This window comes from Epinephelus fuscoguttatus, linkage group LG23 (genome assembly GCF_011397635.1).
Source record: "Epinephelus fuscoguttatus linkage group LG23, E.fuscoguttatus.final_Chr_v1".
Taxonomy (NCBI): Eukaryota; Metazoa; Chordata; class Actinopteri; order Perciformes; family Serranidae; genus Epinephelus; species Epinephelus fuscoguttatus.
Window position 1 is genome coordinate 28,511,237 of NC_064774.1, and position 23,385 is coordinate 28,534,621.

General features: G+C 41.7%; 1 protein-coding gene across 8 annotated transcripts in view; it reads right to left on the minus strand.

The window, feature by feature from the left end:
- Positions 1–1,755: 1,755 nt before the first annotated feature.
- Positions 1,756–23,385, minus strand: part of nrxn2b (neurexin 2b) — an 812,698-nt gene continuing 791,068 nt past the window's right edge. For 4 of the 8 annotated variants that reach the window (XM_049567813.1, XM_049567811.1, XM_049567812.1 and 1 more), the window contains 2 exons: positions 16,221–16,299; positions 1,757–4,877 (listed from right to left, as the gene is read on the minus strand). In XM_049567813.1, the coding sequence (XP_049423770.1) occupies positions 3,985–4,877; positions 16,221–16,299 (972 nt within the window). In that variant the 3' untranslated portion in view covers positions 1,757–3,984. Of the gene's footprint in view, positions 4,878–16,220; positions 16,300–23,385 lie in introns of all 8 variants that reach the window. The other 4 variants (XM_049567815.1, XM_049567816.1, XM_049567818.1 and 1 more) reach the window with 4 other exon arrangements.

Here is a 23,385-nt window from a genome sequence, read left to right on the forward strand (position 1 = left end):
AGGTGAAAAAGAAAGGTAGCTGCCAACAAACATGTCTAACTGGAGTGATGAGGAGATTGGGGAACATCTGTCGGGGCTGTTGCTGAAATTGTCAGACAAATTCAAGAAATGCCAATAGACTCTTGCTTATGATCAAATTAAGCGCAATCTCGTAAAGAAAACACTGCAATTTCCACAAAATACTTTTTGCATCATGTCTTGCCTCCTGCACACTCTGGGTCGCTTTGGGCAAGGGGCGGTGCTTAGGTGGAGCTACAGACTGTATGAAATAATGGAGGTTGCTGCTGTGATGTCATCTATTGGTTTGTGGATTGCTTTTCTAAGCCTCAAGTTTGGCATTTTTACCGTTACCATCCTGTTTTTTTTTTTGTTTGTTTGTTTGTTTGTTTGTTTTTTTTTGGAGCGAGAAGTGACCATATTTGAATGAGGGGGCGAAGTTGTAGAGGAACAAGGGGTGCCAGACAGATTGTCACTCAAGCATCCCTGCCCTTAACTGTGCATAACTTTTAGCCTTAAGGCTGTAAACATGTTCATTTCTACTGTAACGTTAAGCATCTAACTTCTGGAGCTAGCCTCAAGTGGCCATTCAAGGAATTGCAGTTTTTGGTATTTCCTTGTTGGCTTCATTTCAAGCCCTGGAGGTTGCAGCTTGGATAGAGTGAAAAGGAGGCAAGACATGACACAAAAAGTAAGCTGCCGAAATTGCAGTGTTTTGTTTATGTAGCTGGTTCATAATTTGCTAACAAACAACCAAGTTTCTTGTAGAGGTTGACAAGGGAGTGGATTTTCACTCCCTTGTCAACCTCTACAAGAAACGTCATATGTAAAAACTATGCATATTTAATACTTTAGTAACCCTCAACATAACACCTGAAGAAGCCTATGTATTTTGAAAAAAACATTTTTTAAAAATTTTTCTTTTGTTATTTACTATTCTATACTTAATAAATGTACTTAACTCAATTGCCTATTATATGCACCTAACTCCAAGGTAAATCCCATGTAAGTAAAAACCTAACTTGGTAAAAAAATATTATTGTGATTCTAAATGCTACAACAATCTGGCAAATAATTAGTGCTTCATCTGTTAGGTCGATGCTAACACTATATGAATTACAGTTAACTCGCGAATGGAAATTATTAATGTGATCACAATAAAATCATCTCAGCAAATGATCCATTTTACTTCACATGTACGCTCATATTTACAGGCATATATTTTGTAACAAATAGCTGCTGACTTTACATTGTTAGCTCAATATTAGGGAGCTGGCAGGGTAAAGTCTGTTTGATGTCCAGTTCAATTGATTTGGATATCTGCATCCTCACGTAAAGTTCCTCTGAGTAATGTGTAGGTAAGTACAGGGTTGCAGTGCATGTGTAAAAGGACTTCAACACTGATTTCTAAAATGTATATAAACTAAAACACATATAAACTAAAACCCTTTGTGGCTAATAAATCAACCTTCCAGTTCTCACATTAAAAGATTCTTATCTTAGCAATACTTGGAAGTGACCCTAAACTAACTTATTTTCTAAATATTGGACTAATTTGGAAAATTGATAAATACAGGTAATATATTTTGACTGCTAAAGTAGAGCCACTAGGGAGAGATGAAATCCACCAGCATTTGAAGGGGTCTTAGCGGTCTGCTAGTGGGGGGGTGACAAAGTTGGAAATCAAACTCAAGTGCAGGTTTTTCTAACTGTCCAGTTACTCAAATCAAACCGAGAGACAATCAGACGATAAAGAGACCACGCAACACAGGGAGTAAGAAGTATATAACCAAGTGTATTCCCTCTGTTAATGTACACATATTTAGAGTCATCTCACTGGAACACTTTACAATAACATTTAGAAAGAACAGGAAGATACTGGGAGGAGTATGCTTGGAATGGAGAAAGAGAGAAACCAGACGGACGTGGCAGGAGAGTGAATCAATGGAGCCTGTCAAATGAAGTGGCTGCCATCTTGTCTCCAGCCATATAGACAGAAATAGATAAAAATAATTTAAAAAAAAATATGGAGGATGGATAGAGCCTGCTTTCTCCACAGGGTATGGGGACATACAATCTGCCGTACAGAGAAAAAAGGAATAGATGCAGGACAAAAAATAGTTTGAGGATGACAGATGGAGAGTGGAATAAAAGGAGAATGCATGGTTTCATGTTCATAACCCAAATCACATTTGCTCAATTACCAAAAGAAAATACATAGAAATTTCCGTTTCCCAGAATCATAGTCATTTTTTTCTCCAAACAGGAATGATAGTAGGGAAAACACATTTCTCTTAGTAATGGGATGAGAGTCAAATATTTAGACATTTCACAAACTTTTTTCAGGATTTTTCTTTTCTTTTCATGGTACAGTTTTCTTTTTTAATAGAGTTGAGAAAATTGGAATACTAGAGTTCTGTTGTACATCTTCCAGGGAACTGCCGTTCACCTTTTTATTTGTGTGCTCTTCCCACAAAGTTTGCTTTGCCCATTGGCTGCCATCAGTCCAGTCAGGCTAGAGAGGGGGGCGAAAGACACAGTCGCTTTTTCAGCTGCAAGGTATCTCTCTCCACAGTGGAACTCCAGCGAGAATGAATTCAGAATTTCCCTAAAATGTCTCTCATTTCTCCAGAGAAAAGAATCAAATAAAAAAAGAACAGAAAAGAGCAAACCAAAGTGACTGAGTCTTGCAGCAAGGCGTTGCATCAGCCGTACTGTTCATGAGAGGGGCGGGGTCTGGGGAGTGGGGTGTTTGGGCGGTGTCACTGTTCTGACGTCAAAAATCCTAAAGTCTGTCTTCGCTGCGCATGATCAGCGTACTCTCGCTTTTCCACTCGCTCACGCTTTAGGTCCATAGATTTCTGCAACGTCTATACATATATTTATAATTATATAGAACAGAGTTCATCTTGTTTGCTGGAGGTTTTTTCTGTTTTTCGGTTATTAGTAACTGTAAGGAAGTGACAGTTTCTCTGCTGGCCCGCTAGGGGGCGCCTTGGAGCCCCAGAAACACATGACACAGATCTGCTGGAACAAAGGACGACCAAGGGGTTTTGGCCTCAACAAGTTTTTGGCGGCTAAACGTACAAGTTATCATCCAGTAGGTTGGAGCGGTGGTATCTCACATAGTTGCTACGTTTAACGTTGTTATGATCATCAATCATCGTCATATTTTTTATTTTTTTTTTTTTAAAACTCCACAGAAAGAAAAACAGTTTTTATCTCTTTTTCGTAAATGAATACTACATGCTTGAAACACGGCAGAGTTTACGTCGCATCAGCTGCGGAGCACCGTAGACAAGGAGAGAAACAGAGTGCACGAGCGAATGAGAGGAAGAGAGAGAGAGATCCGACGAGAGGTAAGAGATCAGACGTGGAACACTTACAGAGGCGGGAGAGCTGGATTTGACACAATGTTTCTGTAAGCTGGCAGTATATCGATTTTACAGAGGGATGTCAAGTTGCTAATTCAAACAGGTGGAAAATAATATGTTGATACTGTCCAAGGTGAAGGCTTACACCACAAGCTTGCCTCAGAGTGAAGCACAGACCATGACACAAATACTGATGGTGGTGCTGTCCTACAGTACTCAAGATATTAAACTGTCGTGTGCTTACCCATAAATCACTGTTTTATCAGCATTTGGTACACGGTTGTTGGCACAGTATGTGTTGAGATCTGAAGTGTAATAGCCTTTCTTTAAATCCACACCATGGTTAACATTAATAAGTAGTCAAATGAAAGCAATGCTGAGTGGTGTGAACAGAACCATGTCGTCACCTTGCCTTCTTATTTTTCTGCCTCCCTCTGATTAGACTGGAATTAGTGACATGTATGGCCACCTGACAATACTGAGTTTTAAATGATTTACCCTCTGTCGCCATTTTCCATATACTGCCTGTTCTCTCTCCCTCTTTCTCCCTCTTGTCTCTTTCCTTCTCTAAGTGCATCTACTGTCTGTCTCTGTGTGTCACGGCGGCGCTCCCTCAGACGTAGTACTCTTTGTCTTTGTTCTTCTTGTTCTTGGTGACCGTCTTGGCAGTGCTGGGCTGTTTCTCCTTCACCAGGGCTCCGTTGCTCTGTGTGGCTGAATTACTGATATAGTTGCGGCTCTGGTCCACCTGGTAGGAGCCTTCGTCGCGGTTGCGGTACTTGTACATGGCGTAGAGCAGGATGAGGATGCAGAGGGCGGCGGCCGCCACGATGCCGACCACCATTCCCGTGGTGCTGCTGGACTGCTGCACCTCCACGGCACCTGGGAGCCCTCTCTCAGGAGACGTGGGGTCTGGAGTGGGAACATGGGGGAAATTTGGGGGATAGGTTATTCCTGGGACTCTGCGGTGGCCTGGGTCGGAAGAGGGGTGGGCCGGCGGCAGCAGCACCTGGTCCCGGGTGTTCATTTTTCCGGCGGGGATTTTGTTGTTGCTACTGCTGCTGCCGCCGGCGGCCGGCTTGATGTGTGGGCTGAGCTGGTCGGGGTTGGCCGTGGGGGTGGAGGAGAGAGGTGGGCGATGGGAGTTTGGGGAGCGGGAGAAATGGCGGTCTTGGGGGTTCTGGACACTGCCCTCGACGGCCGGGGGAGGAGGGAGGACAGTCCTGTCGGTGACCAGGGGGGAGTTTTTGTAATAGTCCTCGTCATCCGACTCGGTCATCTCCCCCGAGCCGTATGCAGACACCTCGATGGTCTCCTCGCAGTCCTCCTGGTCCAAGGGGCAGGGGGGCCGGCCATTGGGCAAGGGGAGGGACTCTTTGGTGGTTTCGAGCAGGGTGAGGAAAGGGCGGTAGGTGGTGGGGGGTGGGGGGATTACTGGGTAGCGGGTGGCGATGGATGGGGGGTCTAGGGAGTCCACCGTTATTATGGGCAACACTAATTCACCTCCTAGGACAAGAAAGAGACAACGGAGGAAAAGCATGTTAGAAACCGCCTGAGAAAGTGACCACCTCCAGATGAACAGAAGAAAAACAGTTCAAATGAATACAGCAACACCAGTATTAGAACAGCACTAAAACTTAACATGAGGTTAGTTATATAAGTTTAGTTAGTCTGTTCTATTTAAAAAAAGTTAATATGCTGACTAACTGTGAACTGAAATAAATACAAGATGTAAGACAATACTCTATCTACTCTGCACCTGCTCCTGGCTGTTCTGACCTATCTCCCTATGCTGCACAGACCTACATGTTATATCACTAAAACAAGATAAAAGTAGACTACAAATTACACTGAACAACTTAACATCTAACTTACTACACTGCTAACTTTCTAGTGTCACCTATGCTGACTACACTAACAGATGTTTCTGCTGTGATTGGTTAAATAAGATAGCAAACCACGAGGTTCAGGTCACTTACATCAACAAATTGGCCGCATGATTTTTGCATGAAAAAAAAATTACAAAAAGAAAGCTGTGTAAGATTGTTCTCGGATAGTGATAAACAACTTCCCCCACCCTTGTTTACCTCCTCTCCCCTTTTGCGTAAAAAATAATCAGAATGTAAAGAAATGTTTTCAGAATTCTCATGAAGAATGGGCTCAATCCCTTTTCCCCCTTTGGGCATGGTTGTGATGGCTCATTTCTAATTATCTTAATCTGTATGCAACCCCTCAGGAGCTGCTGCAGGAAAGTGATGCCCCTAATTTCCAACCCAAACTCTCAGTAAACTGAGAGACAGCATTAAACACTACTGCTCCCTGATGCCCAGTTCCCTCCCAAACACTACACATAAACATGGGGCAATAATATCCTTCTTTAACAGCTACTAACATAAGTGAACAGTTACAGAAATTGTCTTAATGAGCCAGAATTTGTTGTCAAGCTTTGGTTATGTAATCTGATTTTAGCCCACAGTGAAAACACCCAAATTAAATAAAGATTATTGGGTGTGTAACAATATCATTGATAAAAGTTGCATTCATTCAGGAGGAATCCTACGACAGGCCCAGCTGGAGTTCAGGGTTAAACATATGGGAGTATGTTAACAGAACATGGCAGAATATCAGTTTATACACTACTGTTAACTTCAGAACAATTTTTCCTTCAGTGTGGCAAATGTGTAAGGGTCACAGTCAAGGAAACATTTGAAAAAACATGGCAGGGGGGATTAGATTATGGCACATCTTGGAGGGGGAGAAAAAGGGAAGGTAACAGTAAAACATGACCAAAGAAATGCCAACATCACCAGCATAAAATCATGACTCTGGCTCTTTGTTCATTTGATGAGGTAAATCAGAGTGACTCAGAGGGGGAGGGGGTTGGGTCAGGCATTTCAGGGATGATGGGAGATTTGTAAGGGGGAGGTGTTGGGATTGGAACAATTCCCCCGTAGCTTTTTATTCAGCTCAGCAACGCTCAAGCCCCCCAAAACTTTGTCAGTCATACAACCATACATTTTCAGAATAGCAAAGGCTTTGTTTACAGAGGGTGATGCATTGAGTTAACAAAGCCTCTAAACATATAAGCATATAACAACACACTTGAGAAAAACAGGCCTTGAAATGAAGCAAAATGTGAAAGCTGTAACAGGAAACAAATGTAGGAATTCTTCAACCTTTCTCCTAACTTCTTATTTCTGTGCTATTGCTGGAAAGGCTAGTTTCCATGGCAATGCTCAAGTTATTTCTTGCCATTATATTCCCTTTCTTTCTGCATTTGAGGGCTGTGTTTCACCTTGAAGGCTGAGAGGACAGCGGAGCGCAGTGTCACATTTAAGGAACAAAGAAGAGTCGCACCAGGAAGGATTTTTGCAAGTTTAGTGCGTTCCAAGAAATCTTTTGGTTTTCTGAAATAACTTGTCAAAGTCACAGGAGAAGAAAAAAAAATGTTTTGGGGACCTCAGAGATAGTTCCACAGAGATATGGGACGTACGTGTGACTGAGGGCGATGGAGGAGATGGCAGTGTCGCTATCTTTACTTTGCCATCTGTCAGTATGGTAGAGATGCTGCAAGTGCAATTTCAAGCTTTATACCTGCAGCCCACCAATTACTGAGGAGTGTCTCCACTCACTGTGTGCCCCACTTACAGTACATGTGGCTGTCATAGCAAATGGAGGGTCTTGTGATTGTAAACTCCTTTGCAGAATCAGGGACACTGCTTCATCTGAACGTTTTTTATCTTAAGTCTATCCTATATGAACCCTTAGAAAAGTGCTTTAAAAGGATTCGTGAGATTTTCTGGAAGCAAATGTAGATATTATGGAAGTCTTCAACAGTAGAGTTGGGCTATAAAATTTTCAAACCAGTTTGATATAAAGCCAAACTGGACAACAGAATTTTACCACTTGGTCTCTCACTTGACTCAGCAGCCACTCTCGAGTGGACTCTGATAACATTGTGTCCTAATAGCAAACGAGCGTCCGACTATCGCGTTTCACCATATAACATTGAAGCTCTGTCCACGCCGAATCCAGTAAATATGCACTTTCTGTTACGTGATGTCAGCAAAACCACATATATATCAGCTGTGCAGTCAAGGCAATACTGGAGACACAACCACTTTCGATGGATGAGTAGCCTGCTTGCTATCTTCCTACATTTGTACTTTTTAAACAGAAACACGTTTTATATTATGAGAGACCATACAGCCAACAGCAAGTGACCTAGGTTGTTAGTAGCGATGGTCATTTACCTTCCCAGAAACTGTAAGCTTCCTGGTGATCTCCCTCCAGTCAGCTGCCACCTTATATTGGTTTTTGTAGTAAATAAGGAGGTATCATGTAGATAATTCCTCATTTTAACCTCATGAATGAGACATTCGTCGTTCATTGTGGAGCTCTCAAAGTGAGTGACAGGAATAAATAAAAACATGGCGTCCAACAAAAGTTAAGCTCGTTATGACACGCTGCTTTGCTTGAGGCCAGTTAGGACACCTCTTTCGTTGCCTTCAAATCCAAAATGTTGCGTACTGGCTCAGTTTTAGTTTTCTGGAGAAACTAACTTTGCCATGTTTTGTCACCCCAAAAAAGACATTAACTTTCTAGCAAGCAAACACAATATGCGCCACTCCCCCCCAGAACATGTCAGAATGACAAATACTTGTTCAGCCTCTTCGCCTAAAATCAAACTGGTTTAAGCTTGTTCCCCAGACTGGACCAGCAAAACCAGAAACTGACCCAACTCTAGTTAACAGTAAAGGATTTTTAAGACAAATAACTGAATGCGATCGAGAGAGCGTGAACGGCAACATGGCCTGCTGTTTTGAGCAAAACTTTTGTTGGATGTGCTGTTTGCATTTATTCCTGTCACTTGTGTTGAAAACACCATAATAGATGGTATCTATAGGATACCTTTTTATTTAAAAGTGTCAGCTGGAATGACCATAGGTAATACCAACCTACTTGCTGTTGGCCATATTGTATGTCATTCCTAGCAAATATCACAATATAAAATGTGTTTTCTGTTTAAAAAGTACAAACGTAGGCAGATGGCAAGAAGGCTACTCACCCCTTGTATGTCTCCAGTCTGATCTGGAGCGGACAGCTGATAGCTATGTGGTTTATTTACATGACGTAACAAAGTGCATATCTAACAGAATCAGTGTGGACAGAGAGCATCTGTTGTTATGCGATGGTCAGACGCATGCATGCTGTTAGGACATGGTGCCACGTCACTCTGCTGTACTCATAGCGCTCAGTTGAGCCAAAGCCTGAAGGCCATCGTCCCATATGACTGGCAGGCAGTGGCTACCAGAAAGATAATGAACCTCAGCCCTCATATACAGAGTGAGCCATATCTCAGCACAGTAGGCAGTTATCAAATGAACCATCCTGTCATTTCCTGTTGTGTGACCCAAGCCTACGGCACCCATAGTTTAAACCTATCAACACCTTCAATTGGTTTTTTTCCTTCTCCACGACTGCACCCTCTTCCCTCTGTATGCAGCTCTGATTGCTCAGTTAATACCAAGGCAGGTTGCTGACAGGCTGAGGAAAAAGACATATGTTGTTAATAGACGTGTTCTCTTGCTGAAAGCTGCCAAGAACTACAGCCTGATATGAAACCAGAGGAAACTCACCATTTGATGGATTTTTAACATGCAGGAGGTTGTCAACGGCAAACCCAAGTGAGCATGAGATATTTAGTTATTTTATTTTACATCAAAAACCCCTCATACTGGTTCAGTCAGCAGTGTCTGCACCGAAACCAGGCCTGACTGAGACCTGCTCTGATGCAAACAGTGCTGAAAAATACATATAACATGATTCCAGTGTGTGGGCGTCTCTTTCTTGAACATTGCATTGCTGCAATTTAAGCATTAAAGCGAGAGAGACTCAAAGGTATTCAGCTTGATTGATTGAGTTTGACTCCATTGATTTGAACAGCTGAGGCAGTGGAACCACGTTTAGCCCACATGATGAAATTTCTTCTTTATCTTTACCCACACGCCACTCCACAGAGCTGCCAGTATGAGTCACCCCCTTGTATTTACTCAACATGAGAACAGGGCAGATGGATAGTGATGCATCTATGTCGATCTCTTGACAAACATCATTATTCTACCGATCACGTTGCCCCACTCGCATCCATTTGAAATATTTAGCGCAAAAAGGTTGTTTGGAGTTTGAGCATTCTATAATTCAGCTTTGATTAGGCTGCAGATGGAAAATCCAACAGCGTGTCCGAGCATATTAAATGTTCCCTTGCTTGCTTTTAAATCATGCCGCAATAGATACAATAATAGCCGTGTACTCTGTGCAATAGGGAGGGAAAAAACCCAGATTCTTCAGACATGCGACTCCATAAACCGTTTACAAATGCTGCATTTGCTGCTGCCGCTCTCAGACAAAGTGATTTATTCTGACACAAAGGGATGATGCCCCACCCATATCGTGTCTCACTGAGAGTCACATATTGGCTACAGTCAAAGTCACCTCCCTACAGCTCATCAGCAACTGGATCAGCGCCATGAACCTGGCTGGATTTGTTTCTCCAGCCCGCCTGATGTTTCAACCTCACTGCGGTAATAAATCTCAGTGCACAGAGAATCTCTACTTGTTGCAGATATATCAACATCTATTACTTCATCACCTCCCTGCGATGGCATGGACCTGGTGTGTCTATCTTGTTTTTTTACTCTTACCATGGTGCTGCAACCAAGTATATACAAAGGGTCCATTTGCAAAATGTTATCTGATAGATCATGTGCTATCAGATAAAACATGTTCTTTTTATTGTGCACTGGAGGGAATATCAATCCAAATGGCGTTTTATCTCTTTTCGCAAATTAACTCTTCATCGGCTTCACATCTCTTTGCTCCTCTAAGATTTCCTTTTGAGTGTATTTTTTAAATGAAAAGGTCAAACAACTGCAAAGCTAATTGGCTCTTGGGAAATACAAGCAATAGAAAACTGAGTAATTAAGAAATAGCTTGGTCAAAATAAATTGTGAAGCTCCCGGAAGAAACTATGATGTTTGTTTACTGTTTGAAGTGAATAAAGAACCCATTCTCCCTCCACTGCTCTGGGTTAACATCTGATTTTAATTGTAATTTCAATAGATTAGTAAGTTTTAGTAAACATGGATTTGCAGCAGAAATACTTAATGATAAAATGCACCACTGACCAGTCTGAAGTAAAATGGTTACAAGGCATCTGAATAATGTTGAATAATACAGTTCTTCACTTTTTGATATGTGCATTAAACAGCAGACTGAGCTGACTGAGCACCGGTCTCTGCAATCATTTCTGTAGAGCCAACAGATGTAATAACTGATTCCCCTGACTGATCTCTATGAAGCTCTCTTTGATGCTCATTGTTTAACGACTGTAACTGTGACGCTGCTCAATAGCAGTCATAAATACACAGTGAATATACACCGATCAGACTCAACATTAAAACCACTGAAGGGTGAAGTAAATAACATTGATCATTTCGTTACAATGTTCTGCTGGGAAACCTTTGGTCCTGGTATTCATGTGGATACCACCTGACATGCAGGACCCACCTACACAACGTTGCAGATCAAGTAAACCCCCTCATGGTAACGGCACTCCCCCATGGCAGTGGCCATCCCAGCAGGACAACACGCCATGCCACACCACAAAAATTGCTCAGGAATGGCCTGAGGAATGTGCCAAAGAACTCAAGGTGTCGACGAGGCCTCCAAATTTTCAACATCCCAAACAGATCAAGCATCTGCAGGATGTACTGTTAAGGCTATGTCCAATCAACGGTGGGGGCTCTGACCTGTTGAGGCATGGACACAGGACCAGTGTCTGGCGCCAGGGTGTCAGCAACAGATCCTTCAGTCATGTGGGACGCAAGATGGGGTGCCAGCATGTCCCATGTTTTTGCAGTGTGGCGACATGCCCTGGGAGGCCCTTTGCCATCGGGCAAGATGGTTAGTTAAACCCCTAACGCCATGTCCAGACCAGAAATAGAAGATCCTCTGCTAACTTACAGGTCTGGTGTCGGGAACCAATTTGGTTTCAGTTTTTATTAGGAGGATGATGGCGAGTGTGTGGTGGAAAAAAGAAACAACAGAGAGTTGCGTCTGATACACGACAGTAGGTTACATCAGTGGGAGTACTTCAAACATGCCAACTCAATTACAAAATGTGGAACTATGGGTGAAAACAAGGGGCAACCCACAAGCTAACGTTATCCCCGCAGCATTTAGGCAGCCATTCCTAACTGATTCAGAGCAAAAGAAATCACCGCGGCAAGTGGTTACGTTACATTTAGAGCCGCAGGTATGAGACCTGACTCTGTGGTGGAAAACACAGGCTTTACAAACATGCTTAATGTAACTGAGCCGTGTGACAATATTTCCCAAGGGAATTTCTCTGGCATTTCAGGAAAAGAATTGCTTCTTTCATTTGTATTTGTTTATGACTACAGTATGACCTTTATATGTTCTCCAGCCGGTCAATATAGCCTCATCGTTGTTCAAGATCATTCTTAATGATGTCAGTTTTAATAAATGTATTCAAAATCAGGGAAATTTTCTCTGGTATTTTTTTTCCCCCTATATTGAAAACATAGGAAACTGTGACACCTCTCGAACTGTGAATTTTCTGTTAAATATTTATCAATTTAAGTTAAATGTAAACATGTTATATTGACATTTTGGTTTGTTTAAGCTAATGTTTATACCCTGTATTCTTTAAAATCCTATTTCTTTGCTTTTATATTGCATTGTGTTTTATTGACTTTCATTGTCTCATGTAGAGCAATTTAAACAGCCTTGTTGCTGAGTAGTGTTATGCAATAAACTTGTATAATAGCTCAATACAATCAGTAGTCTTTGTTATTATCCACTCATTTACAAATTGCTATGCCTTTTGTTCTTCATTTTCATTTTTCAGTCCTGCTGATTTGTGATCATGCAATTACTTTGTAAATTCACCCCATTATTACTGCAATCTTGATATCTTGTGTAATTGCCACATTATTTTCACTGAAATTGGTCAGATCAGAAGAAAGTTTGTTGTACTAAGCACTGTGCTTGAGATTGGACGTTACAGTAACGTTGAGGACGCGCTCCTCAGGATGGAGTACTGTTCAGAGATCATGCTCGTTCAAGGCGTTCAAGATCTGACTTGTGGAACCCATATGATAAACCCGAGGCTGTTTACTTGTGGAGGACAGCAAGCAGAGGGAGATCAATAAAGCATCACACTGACAAATCACTGACACCCAAACCCATTGAGCAGCGTGGGTTTGATCACAAGCAAGCTCTGAGTCACACAGGGCAAGGGGGCTCAGTGCTCTGGGTCATCCCTCATCTATCACCACATCTCTTAGTTTCACTCCTCAACCTAAAAAGAACACTCGCAGGTTGCCTCCATAGCATGTCGCCTGATGAATTATTGAGGAGCTCGTCAAAGCTCTGATCTTGTCGGAGTAAAACCGATATAGCGCCTACAACATCCTGGGACTGATAAGTAGCTCGGAGGTATGTGAGGGAGAGGGGAAGTGAGGTCGTGCTGAGGTAGAGAAGGGAGATAAAATGAAAGAGATTTAATGAGCGGGGCTTGTTGTTGGAGAAAGAGACGTTTGTTTGATATTCTGTAATTGTGTGTTACTGTAAATACGAGTAGTGTCTCTAAGATGACTTTTCATGTATGTTAGTGCTCACTGGAATATATAAATATATATGTAATATGTTTTTCTGTTTTCCCCCAGTACGTTTCATCTCTGTCCCCACTTCCTAGGTCTTGTCACTCTTCTGACAGAGGCTCATTAACAACACCAGAGGATCCAAACCAAAGCTTTAATTGGGTGATGTAATTAAGGCTCCCCTAACAAAGTCAAAGTTTAATTAGCCTGGTGGGAAAGGCGGGAATCCTTCATGGGAATTTCACTCTGCACACTCCCTCAATTTTGCATCCTCTCTTTCGCTTCCTCTTCCTTCTCTCTCTCTCTCCGTCTCTCCCCTCTCCGTATTTCTCTCTCCTGCTTTGAGCGCAAAGGAACGTGACACAAATCTCAATGAGAGTCAGTCCTTCACAACGCAGTCCTTCCAGCTCTTTCTCACTCGTCTCTTCCTCGGGTCCTTTCTTCGCCGCGTCCTGCCGCTTTTGTCTATTTTTGCACCCACTCTGAGCTTGTCAGTGAGCGTGTGACTGTGGCTGCCCCGCAATCATCGTCTGAGGGTCATCGTTTAGCAGCAGACAGCTCAAACAAAAAAACAAAAAAACAAAAAAACAAAAAAAAAAATGCCTGGGTGAAATGCAGTTGTAAGAAAACAAGTTGCATCCCTTGAATTGTGTGTAGTACTACAGCTGCAGGTAAATCCATCAGTAAAGCACATGGAGCTCCTCTGGCTGTATATGCTGTATATACTGTAGGAAGGAGTTGTATTGATCCCCATGAATTCACAGCAGTCATATCTCGCCCGGCTTAATAGAAAATCCGCAGCTGTGCTTAACATTTCTTCTCCTTCCTGAAGGCAGTTCAACAAGACAGAGCTGCATTCTCACATGGTATTGAAAACCCTGGGAATTGCTCCTATCATACAATGACTACAGGCCTGTGTTTGTGGAGCCGTGATGGAGAGGGGACATGTTTTGCGGACAGCGTTGATTCTTCTCTCCTCCTCGTCAGTTTTCACCGAGGCTTATCCGACCCCGCTGGCTCGCCACGCCGGAACTCTCGTGGCATCTGGAAGGTGCGATACGGAGCATGTGTGTGTGCGCGAGCCCGTTTGTTGTTTCTCAGGAGAGACGGCTGCCGAGAGAAAACTTTACACCCACAGAGTGAGAGAGACAAGTGTCTGTCTGGTGAGGTGAGCATGTCTGCCACCGTATGTGTGTGTGTTTGTGTGGGCATACGAGAGAGAGAGAGAGAGAGAGAGAGAGTTTGCCCATGGGAGATTAAGCTTGGGCATAGCATCCACTGAAAAACTCTCATTTCTCCTTTCGATAAGAAGGGAATTGAGTCTCTATTTCGGTCCCCACCACCTACAGAGAAAACCACAAGAGAATGCTCCACTCGAGTTTCTCAGCACAGGTTCAGATCCGTTTCTCCTCACACAAACATACCGAATGTTATAATCTCTGCCATTTACTGTCCGACATATATTCTATTCAAACCACTAATCCTCTTTCCTGATAAAACTTAAGTCAAGGACGGTGAAGTTCTTTCACACACAATGACATTGTTGAGACTCTTGTTCTTCTTTTATTGTTACTGAAGGTTTGCTCCATGCATTAGAGTCGATTTTGGGCAAATCTGGCCTTTATGTTGTATAATTCATAATGGATCCACACTAAGATTAGTGATACATTTTCAATTTAGTTTTTAATTTACATTTTTTTCTATTTTGTAAAAGCATGAAACAAGCTCATAATAAACTGCATTATGCTCAATCTGCTTTTGTTTCTACCAAAGATGGGTCTGGGGAACTCCAGAGATAACATGTATAAATAGATCTTATACTATACTTTTTTGCAAAGTGACAATGTGTATAATTTAAGCATACTTAATATGCGCTCCTAGGCATGGTTTCTTAGAGTGAGCCAAGTGTGATATGATTAAAGACAGTGAAATTTAAAAAAGAAGCCCTATTTGCCAAGTTTAATCCTGTTTCCATGTGCTAATTGTTCAGTTATCTCTTGTGATGTGATAAATATGTCAGAAAATTATGTGGAGTATTTTTAAAGTAAAATCCCTCGCTTCTCTGTAGAAACTATTCTTTGTTTAATCTGCTTGCATACTTTACTGAATGTGTTTGACTCACTGCAATCTGCACAGCCATCTATAATATGCAAATAAAGTGCACATTTCTGAACTTAATTCTAAAAGATTGCTTACGCCCCAGGAGTTATTAACAGGGTTCCGGAAGAACAATTTCTACTACTTTATAAAGCACAGGTGTTACTTATAACAATAGCTCTGTTCTATTGAAGCGTTCCAGTGTGCACGATGCCAGGAGCCTGAAATCAAAGCAGCTTTCAATAATTTCATTATTTACGCCTGTGCTTTTCCTACTGTGATATGTCAAAATGTCTTCCATGAAAAAGGCCTATCCCAGGCTCTATAACAGCATGTATACTGGCACTGTTTTAATGATAGGTTTCACTGGAGGCAATTGTTGTTTCCATCCCACCCACACCAGTCATTTCAATCTGTGATGCCATTCAACGACAAAAATCTTATCAGACACGATCTTTCAGGAGAAAATGTCATTAAATGTGGATCTGCATATCTCGATTTTGTCTCCTACATTATTTGGAACTCGTTTGAATCACGCTGCTTCACCACACGTGGTCCTTGGCAGTTTTCAAGTATGGCCGGCTTAATAGAGGTAGAAACCACAGAGGTGGGGAGTAAAACACATGGCCTTTAACGTCCACCTCCTGTCATGGTGTCAGAACATTACTTGACCCGCTGTTTGCACTAACAGCGCCTCAGCCACCGGGCCTGCCAGGCTACAGCTGTGTGCGGTGCAGAACAAGCTGCGTTTCCGCTTTGGAACTGTCCTGCCTTGTTAAAATTGGGGCAGGAGATTGGTGCAACAGCTGGGTAAATGCCAGATACTACCACTTGGCTGAGCAATTTATGGACTGTGGTGCTGCCGACTGCCTGCTGCTTTGAAAAGCAATAAGAAAGGGGGATGGAGGCTACACATCTGGTCAATTGGAGCTGCATACAGAGGGCTTTGCAGTCACAAAGTGTCATATAAAAGTGGAGTAAGGGATACAGCAATATAGCAGTTTCTAGGCTGCACTGTTTTTGGATACCAAGTATTATGAAGACAGAACTCCCTGAGTTGACTCACCATTTCCAGGCTCACACTCCTCCAAATCTTCGTCATCGCTAGGACACTCAGCTGATGCTACTAAGAGGTCATCCGCATTCTGAAAGAACAGAGACAGAAAGCAGAGGAGAGACAGTCAGGACAAATTGTACTGGTCTAGATGATACAAGGAGTCTCTGGCAGCCACAGTGAGGTTCTTGGCTCCACTGATACTTAGTCACACACAAGCTAATGCATCCAATAGAGGCAAATGTTAAAAAGTCTGTTGGTAAAAGCATCTTTCTTGGGTTAAAACATAAAGATTTATTGTTGAGCAGTTTGTACAGTAGCAAATTTGCTGAAAACATCAGTCCACCCCCACTGTCTGATTGTTTTCAATACGGGGGTTTTAGAAAATAGAGGGGCTTTTAGCAGCATAATTGATTCAAGAGCCACACTGCATTTTCTCTCCGTTATTAATCTGCAGCCTGGCCATAAGTTATAAATTACATTGTACGAGTGTGTGTTCACATTACCTGGCTCTTGAATGAGCCTGCTGACCATGCTTAAGTTTCTCTGTAATATCTCCGTCTAACATGCACTTACATTTCTATTCCATCCATGCACTCAACTGCTTCACTTTTCCTAACTCCATATAAAATGGCACATAGTGAATCAATTTAAATGTGTACTTCTTTAAATTGAGCAACCCAGTAATCAATAAATGCCCACGGCAGGGTGTGTTTGTGGCCATAATCCAATGTCTTGCTGGCTGAATGTCAAATGTCTATTTCAGCCTCCTGGAGTTGTCACAGTTGTAATTTAGTGCAACATTTGTGACATACTTGTAAACCCAAATTCAACCTCGACATCCAAAACACCTCACAGTATCAGCACTGAGTGTAATTCATTGGATAAAAAAAAAAATCACACAAGGCCCACTACCCCAGTGCACTGATAAATGCCGGAAAAGAGCTGGAGGAGTATATCCAAACTCCAGTTTGACCTGGTCAGAACTTTTCTCATCAGTTTCCAAGTTGAGTCCATGAGGAGACAACTTTAAACTGTCTCGCATCCATCCAGATGAATCGGAGAGAGATCACAAACACCTGGGAGTGCTCTCGACTTAAGACAGTAGCAGCAAGAGTGTAGCTTGTGATCTTAGTTTTATAACACCCTGACACTAAATTTGGGTCAGCGCGAGACAAGTGATGACTCTGACTGTTTCATGGAAACCCACAGTATCCAAGGGGTGAAGGGAAGGAAAAAAATCAGGCCCCACACACACACATCAAAAGGTAGATCTTTTATTCTAAGCATCAAAGTGCATTATTCCACTATGATCAAAGCTGCAGCGCGGCGGGTAGCTCAGAGCTTTTGGAGAAATTGAAATTTGTGTTTCCGCTCGCTTGCTTCCCGCCACCCTGGCCTGTCTCCTGCTGTCTCCACTGTGTCTTGGCGGGTGCTGGGGATATTCATTAGAGCTCCATAGCTCCTGTTGGCTTTGCCTATCGCAGTATTTATAATGCTATTACTATGTTTGCTCTGCCACAAACTACACCACAGGCATGGATTATTAACTACCCAAAAGACTGTGCATATAAATACATATATATATATATATATAATATATATTCTCATGTGACTATTATGTGATGTACTGATCTGCAGCAGATCAGTGATTGTCAGTATATGACTGTAATCTATAATGTTAAGATACCGGTGTACTCTAATAAAAGTAAATAAAAATTTCTTTCTGTTTTACAGAGACATTCCCTAGTAACCACTCAAGTCATCCAAAGACTGCCCATTGTACCGAAAGCCCATTTTATCCCAAAAACAAACGCCCATTGCTCCAAAGTCCCGCTTCTCTGAAAATACACACTTCCTGCAGTTATACAACCCAATCACCAGAAAAATGCTCACATTAATTTAACCATGGATAACTGACATTTGTCAACAATGTTGTGGTTAACGTGGTTAGGTTTAGGCACAAAAAACATTTGGTTATGGTTAAGAATAGATCATGTTTTGGCTTAAAATACCCATGTTTGGTGGCACAAAAGATGCTGGGAAATACTGCGAAGACTTGGTAAAAACATCTGGGACCAGTGGGTCAGATGCTGCTGTAAGACTTTGTAAAGGGTCGGTAAAAACAACCATGATCTGTGGCTCAAACGCTGCTAGTAAACTGAAAGCTGGCGGGACTTTGGAGCATTGTTTGTTTTTGGGGTAACAGGTTGTCAGAGAAATGGGCTTTCAGACTAATGAGTCTGTCGGACTGATGGGGCTTTGGAATTTTTGGGCTGTCGGAACAATAGCATGACACCAGTTATCCTACACTAGCTTCAGTATCTCTTTATATGGTTCCATATCTTGGCGATAGAAGAAAATACAGAACTCAAATAGCTGAGTGAATTATCCATTTCCTGGAATATACTGTGTATTTTGACTGACTGAGTTTTGCCAAACACACCTACAGCCAGACTGCACCAAGATCCCAAGAAGCCACATAACCAGTGCCTATGTAAAGCAATGCCTAAATAAAGGCTTGTGTCTGTGTTATTTAAAGACACTATATGTGGGATTTAAAAGTTGAAATCTGATTTGGTTCCAGACCTCTGAATCACTGTCCGCCTCTCTGATCTTTTTCAGGGATTTCAGTTGGTCTTCTGTTTTGCTCAGTGATGTCAGTTTTTTCGATTGGAAAAACACTCACTGTATGGGGTCCTCCTATGTCAGAGCTGAACAATATGTGTGCGTGCCTCTGACAGGATGGAAAATACAGTCACTATTAACAACATTTACATCATGCAAACTAATATTCCATTTTTATTTCAAATATGACAGTATACTGAATTTGGATATTTTGAAAAAGGCCTTTTTGCGAATGAAGCATTCTCAGAAGAAGACATGGGATATTATTCAGGTTTTAGGAGCATTCGGAATGTCTTTTCACTGGGTCTTTTGCAGCAATTTGTGACATGTGGCTACTTGTCATGGACACGTTGTGCAAAAACCAGTTGCTGGCAAGCTGTGGTAGAGATGCATGTCCAAAAGTAAAGCCCGCATTTCTGGTCGGAAGAAGAAACACATCTACTTTTACACATTATGTAAGACTTGGATATCAACAAGTTGTGGATATCGCAACACCAACCTTTTCAATGTGCTGAAGGAATGAAAGAGGAAGAATGTGTTTGCACGGTCCAACAAGTCTGCCACTTTTGGAAAACTCAAGAAAATCTATTTTGATGCAAAGAAGCAAAATAGCACAAGCGGCTCCATCAGCTTCACTTTTCCATATTTTGACGTGATAAACAACATGTTTGGGTGGAGTATGCATGGCTGCATGTCAACATGAATGTAATTGGAATATTCATTTTAATTAGCCATGTATACAGCTTGGTAGGAATATTGCCTTTTTCAGAATACGGGCACAAACTGAAATATTATGCGTATGTAAACATTATCATGTATTGATTAGCGAAAAAGCTACCCTTGAAAAATCGAAACTGGAAGAAGACGAAAACAAATGTAACACCCACACAGATACTGATTCATCCAAAATGTGGGCAACAAATTTATTTATTCTGCAGAATGTAAAATCAGTTTACTTAACAACAAATTGTAGCTTCCAACCAACAGCACATATAAATGAATTTGAAGCTTGGTGATTGGATGTTTCTTGGCAAAATGCACCTTGGGAATCTACAATTAGAAGCCTTTAATTGAATTTGTTAAGACCTACAACTTGAACATTTAATCTGTAAGAATTTAACCACTTCTGAAACCTGCATTGCACATTATAAAACAGAGATGCATTCAGATACCTTGCCAATTAGCTGTTAGCACCTTGCTCTTAATTTTAATTAAAAAAAAAAAAAAACATTTACAATGCTGTGTTTAAGTGTAGCTCAAACACTTAAAGAACTCATAGTGCAACATATATGCTGCCTAAATTTGAGCTATTTACAGAGTTTAGTTCAGTTGTATATGAGTTGTTTGTTCAGCTGTGATACACACCACCGCTCTTGCTAAGTGCCCTTTTACTTCTTATTCCAAACTGCTGTTGCTGCCATAAATATAAAGACAAACGACAACACCCTGTGCACCATAGGCTTTTTCCCAGGACAGACGTCCCGGGCACCCAGTGCTGAGAAGAGCAAGACTTCATACACTGTCTGCTGTCTAACAGCTGTTCAATATCAATGTAATTCTCCACCTCTCACGACTTTTTGCTTCATTTTTACTTGACTACAACTGTTTCTAATAACAGTTTCAGAAGAACAGTTAATGTTTTCTCTTTTATTTTCTCTCTCCATCGAGGGTGAGCAGATGAGCCTGCCAGGCCTTCAACATGGCCTTGCAAATAAGAGCAAATTCGAAAATAAAAATTATCGAGTCACACTGGGACTATCTGAATGAAAGATCAGGGCTGTGTTAGCCAACTATACACTCCAATAATGCCCTCATGTTTTTGTAGGCATGGCAAAATATCTTTGATCATTAAAGAATGTGGATGAGTGACTCATTGGTAATGTCTAGTCATTCTCAAGCACATATCTTTAATGCTATTTTAGGCCATTGTGACGATACACTATGTTCCGCTAGGTACATAATAATAATAAAAAAGAAGCTGTTACAATATACGTACACTAGCTGGAAAATAGATTCTTAGCAATAAAAAGCACTCTAAAGGTGGGACTCTGCTTTTTTATGACCCTACATAAATGTCAGTCAGCGAATGCAGCACACATTAGGGCTTGTAACAACAGAAGCAGACAACACTCAACAATACTAAAGTGGTTCCAGATAATTTATCAAACGGGGGCCCTCTATGGCTGCCAATTTCACATCACAGACCACTGCTGTAAAAAGCTCGTTATATGCTGATCATGGAAGAATGTTTCCGCCAAGAAGTCTGGAGGCTGGAGATATGATATTGAACTGAGTGGATAGCTACATGTGACATGTTAGAGTCAGGTTCCATTGATCTCATCTTTAGAGAGAAGACGCAGAAACACTAAACCATGGACCATTCATCTAAATAAGTCATGCCAACTGAGCAGGATGGAGACGGTGGTGCCTGTAAAGGAGCCCTGACCGACCTTTGAGTCAAAAAAAAAAAAAAAAAAAAAAAAATCTAACTTGTTTGTAATTACATTCCAACTGACTGAAAGAAGTCAAGAATAACTTCATTTGTCCCCACAGGGGCAGCAGGTTGTGCGGCAGTGACAGCAGTAATAACTAGGGCAGAGTACCTTCAAGGTATCAAAATAACCCAGTATCAAGTAGTATCAGACCTTCTCCAGTCAGGTGATACCTGCGTTCAATCCTTTTTGCCTTTAGATCTAGAAAAAATAATACAATTTGTGTGGTATTACTAGCAGTCAGTCACTGCAAGCATTCCTCGATATAATGACACGTGTTTCGCCCACTACTGCAGCAGCTACAACCCATATAGTGTTACGCCTTTTCCCCCAAATTAGATCTGATTCTTGAACCAGGTCCACTCAGGACTCCTGGAACCTTGGTGCTATCTATGCAAACCAGTCTGTGTTTTTACTAGCTTTGATCAGAGCCATTGTAATCAAGGTTGCATCATCAACAGAGGGCACTGCACAATACACAATGAAAGTAAGCAGTTGTAGCAAGATGGCAGATCACATCAATTAGCCTACCAGCAAAGTTCTGCTCTGGTACTACAGATATTTGTTTTTATCCAAAAACAAGCATGGACCAGCTATTAAGACCATTTTTTCCAGATGATTTCTCAACATAACTTAACATCTCCATTGCCTTCTCTATTCTCTGTTTGCATCCTGTAGAATATGACACGCCCACTGATGTCGACACAGTTCACACTTCTGGTCAAGAAAAACCTACCATTTTTTTGTTTCCAGTTGGGAAACAACTTTTCAGGTTCCGAAGTAGTTTCGGTTGAAATGCTCTGAATATTTCAAAATTAGGTACAGCAACAAGACTGGAACCCATACTATGCTGGTGGAGAAAAGGTATCTGTGGTGTGGTGAAGCCAAGCGCGGTGTATTTGACGGAGTTGGTGGTTTACATGCCAAGATGCCACCAAAACATTCGAAAGTATGGCTACATTACATGCCTGTGGCATCTGTTGAAAATAAATGCAGAAAAAGCAGAAGGATTATTTCAGGAAAGCTGAGAACATAAGTAACAGGATGAAACACCTCATCAGGCTCCATTGGTATGCATATCACTTTAAGGGTACTGGTATCTTAAGTTTTTAAACGATACCCTGCCCTAGTATTGACACATGTTCCAATACAACGTATAATAAATGGTATAAACAGAGTACATGAGTAAAAAATAAATTTAAATAATGTGTTGGGGTAAACATTTGTGAACAGGACTACCATCTTAGCTTTTCTCAACTGCCATCAGAGCACTGCTTTGATGAGGCTCTGTTAAGTGACTTTTTTCTATACAAGAGGAAGAAAAACAACAAATAATCAGGAGTTAATGCAAAACCAACATTCCAATTTTCTTTGGACTGGGTGTTTGCAATACAAAGTGGCATGAATCGCGCACTCTTGCCATCAACACCCTCACCTTGACTTCACTCTAATTGGTGCTGCTGCGTTTATCCAAAATGAGACAGATAGGACTTTCAAAAAGGGCAGATTGTGCTCAGGCTCGAGATGATGATAAAGGGACAAAGAGTGTGCTGGTCTAAATATATTCTGAATGTGCTGATTGTGGATGTCAGGGACGAGCGTGAGTGGCTCACCGACTGATCTTGGATAAGCTTCCGTGGACATGAATAGTGCTAATGAACACAACCGAATGAGAGGAATGCGCTGGTAATTGGCACCTCGCCTTTGTGTTTCCTGCGACATCACAAAAGTTTGTTGGACAGTTGAAGCTTTAAAAGGGGACCGCTTCCAAGTAGTTACAGTCATTACAGTAACATAGAAATAACTGACATAATGTACTGCTGGCATGGAAGAAAAGCTTTGAATGATGATCTGGATCACACATACTTTCAAATGCAGTGCAGAAAGGACTTTTTGCACAACACACAGCTTGTAGCTAATGATAGTAGATGTGAACTAGAGCACATACTCCCCTGGAACACATGGAGCCTGTTATTAGGACTTTTTATGAGAGTAGTTGGCCTGGATGACCCGCTTCCTCCATCCTCCACTATGTGGGCAACAGCACTTCCCTACTG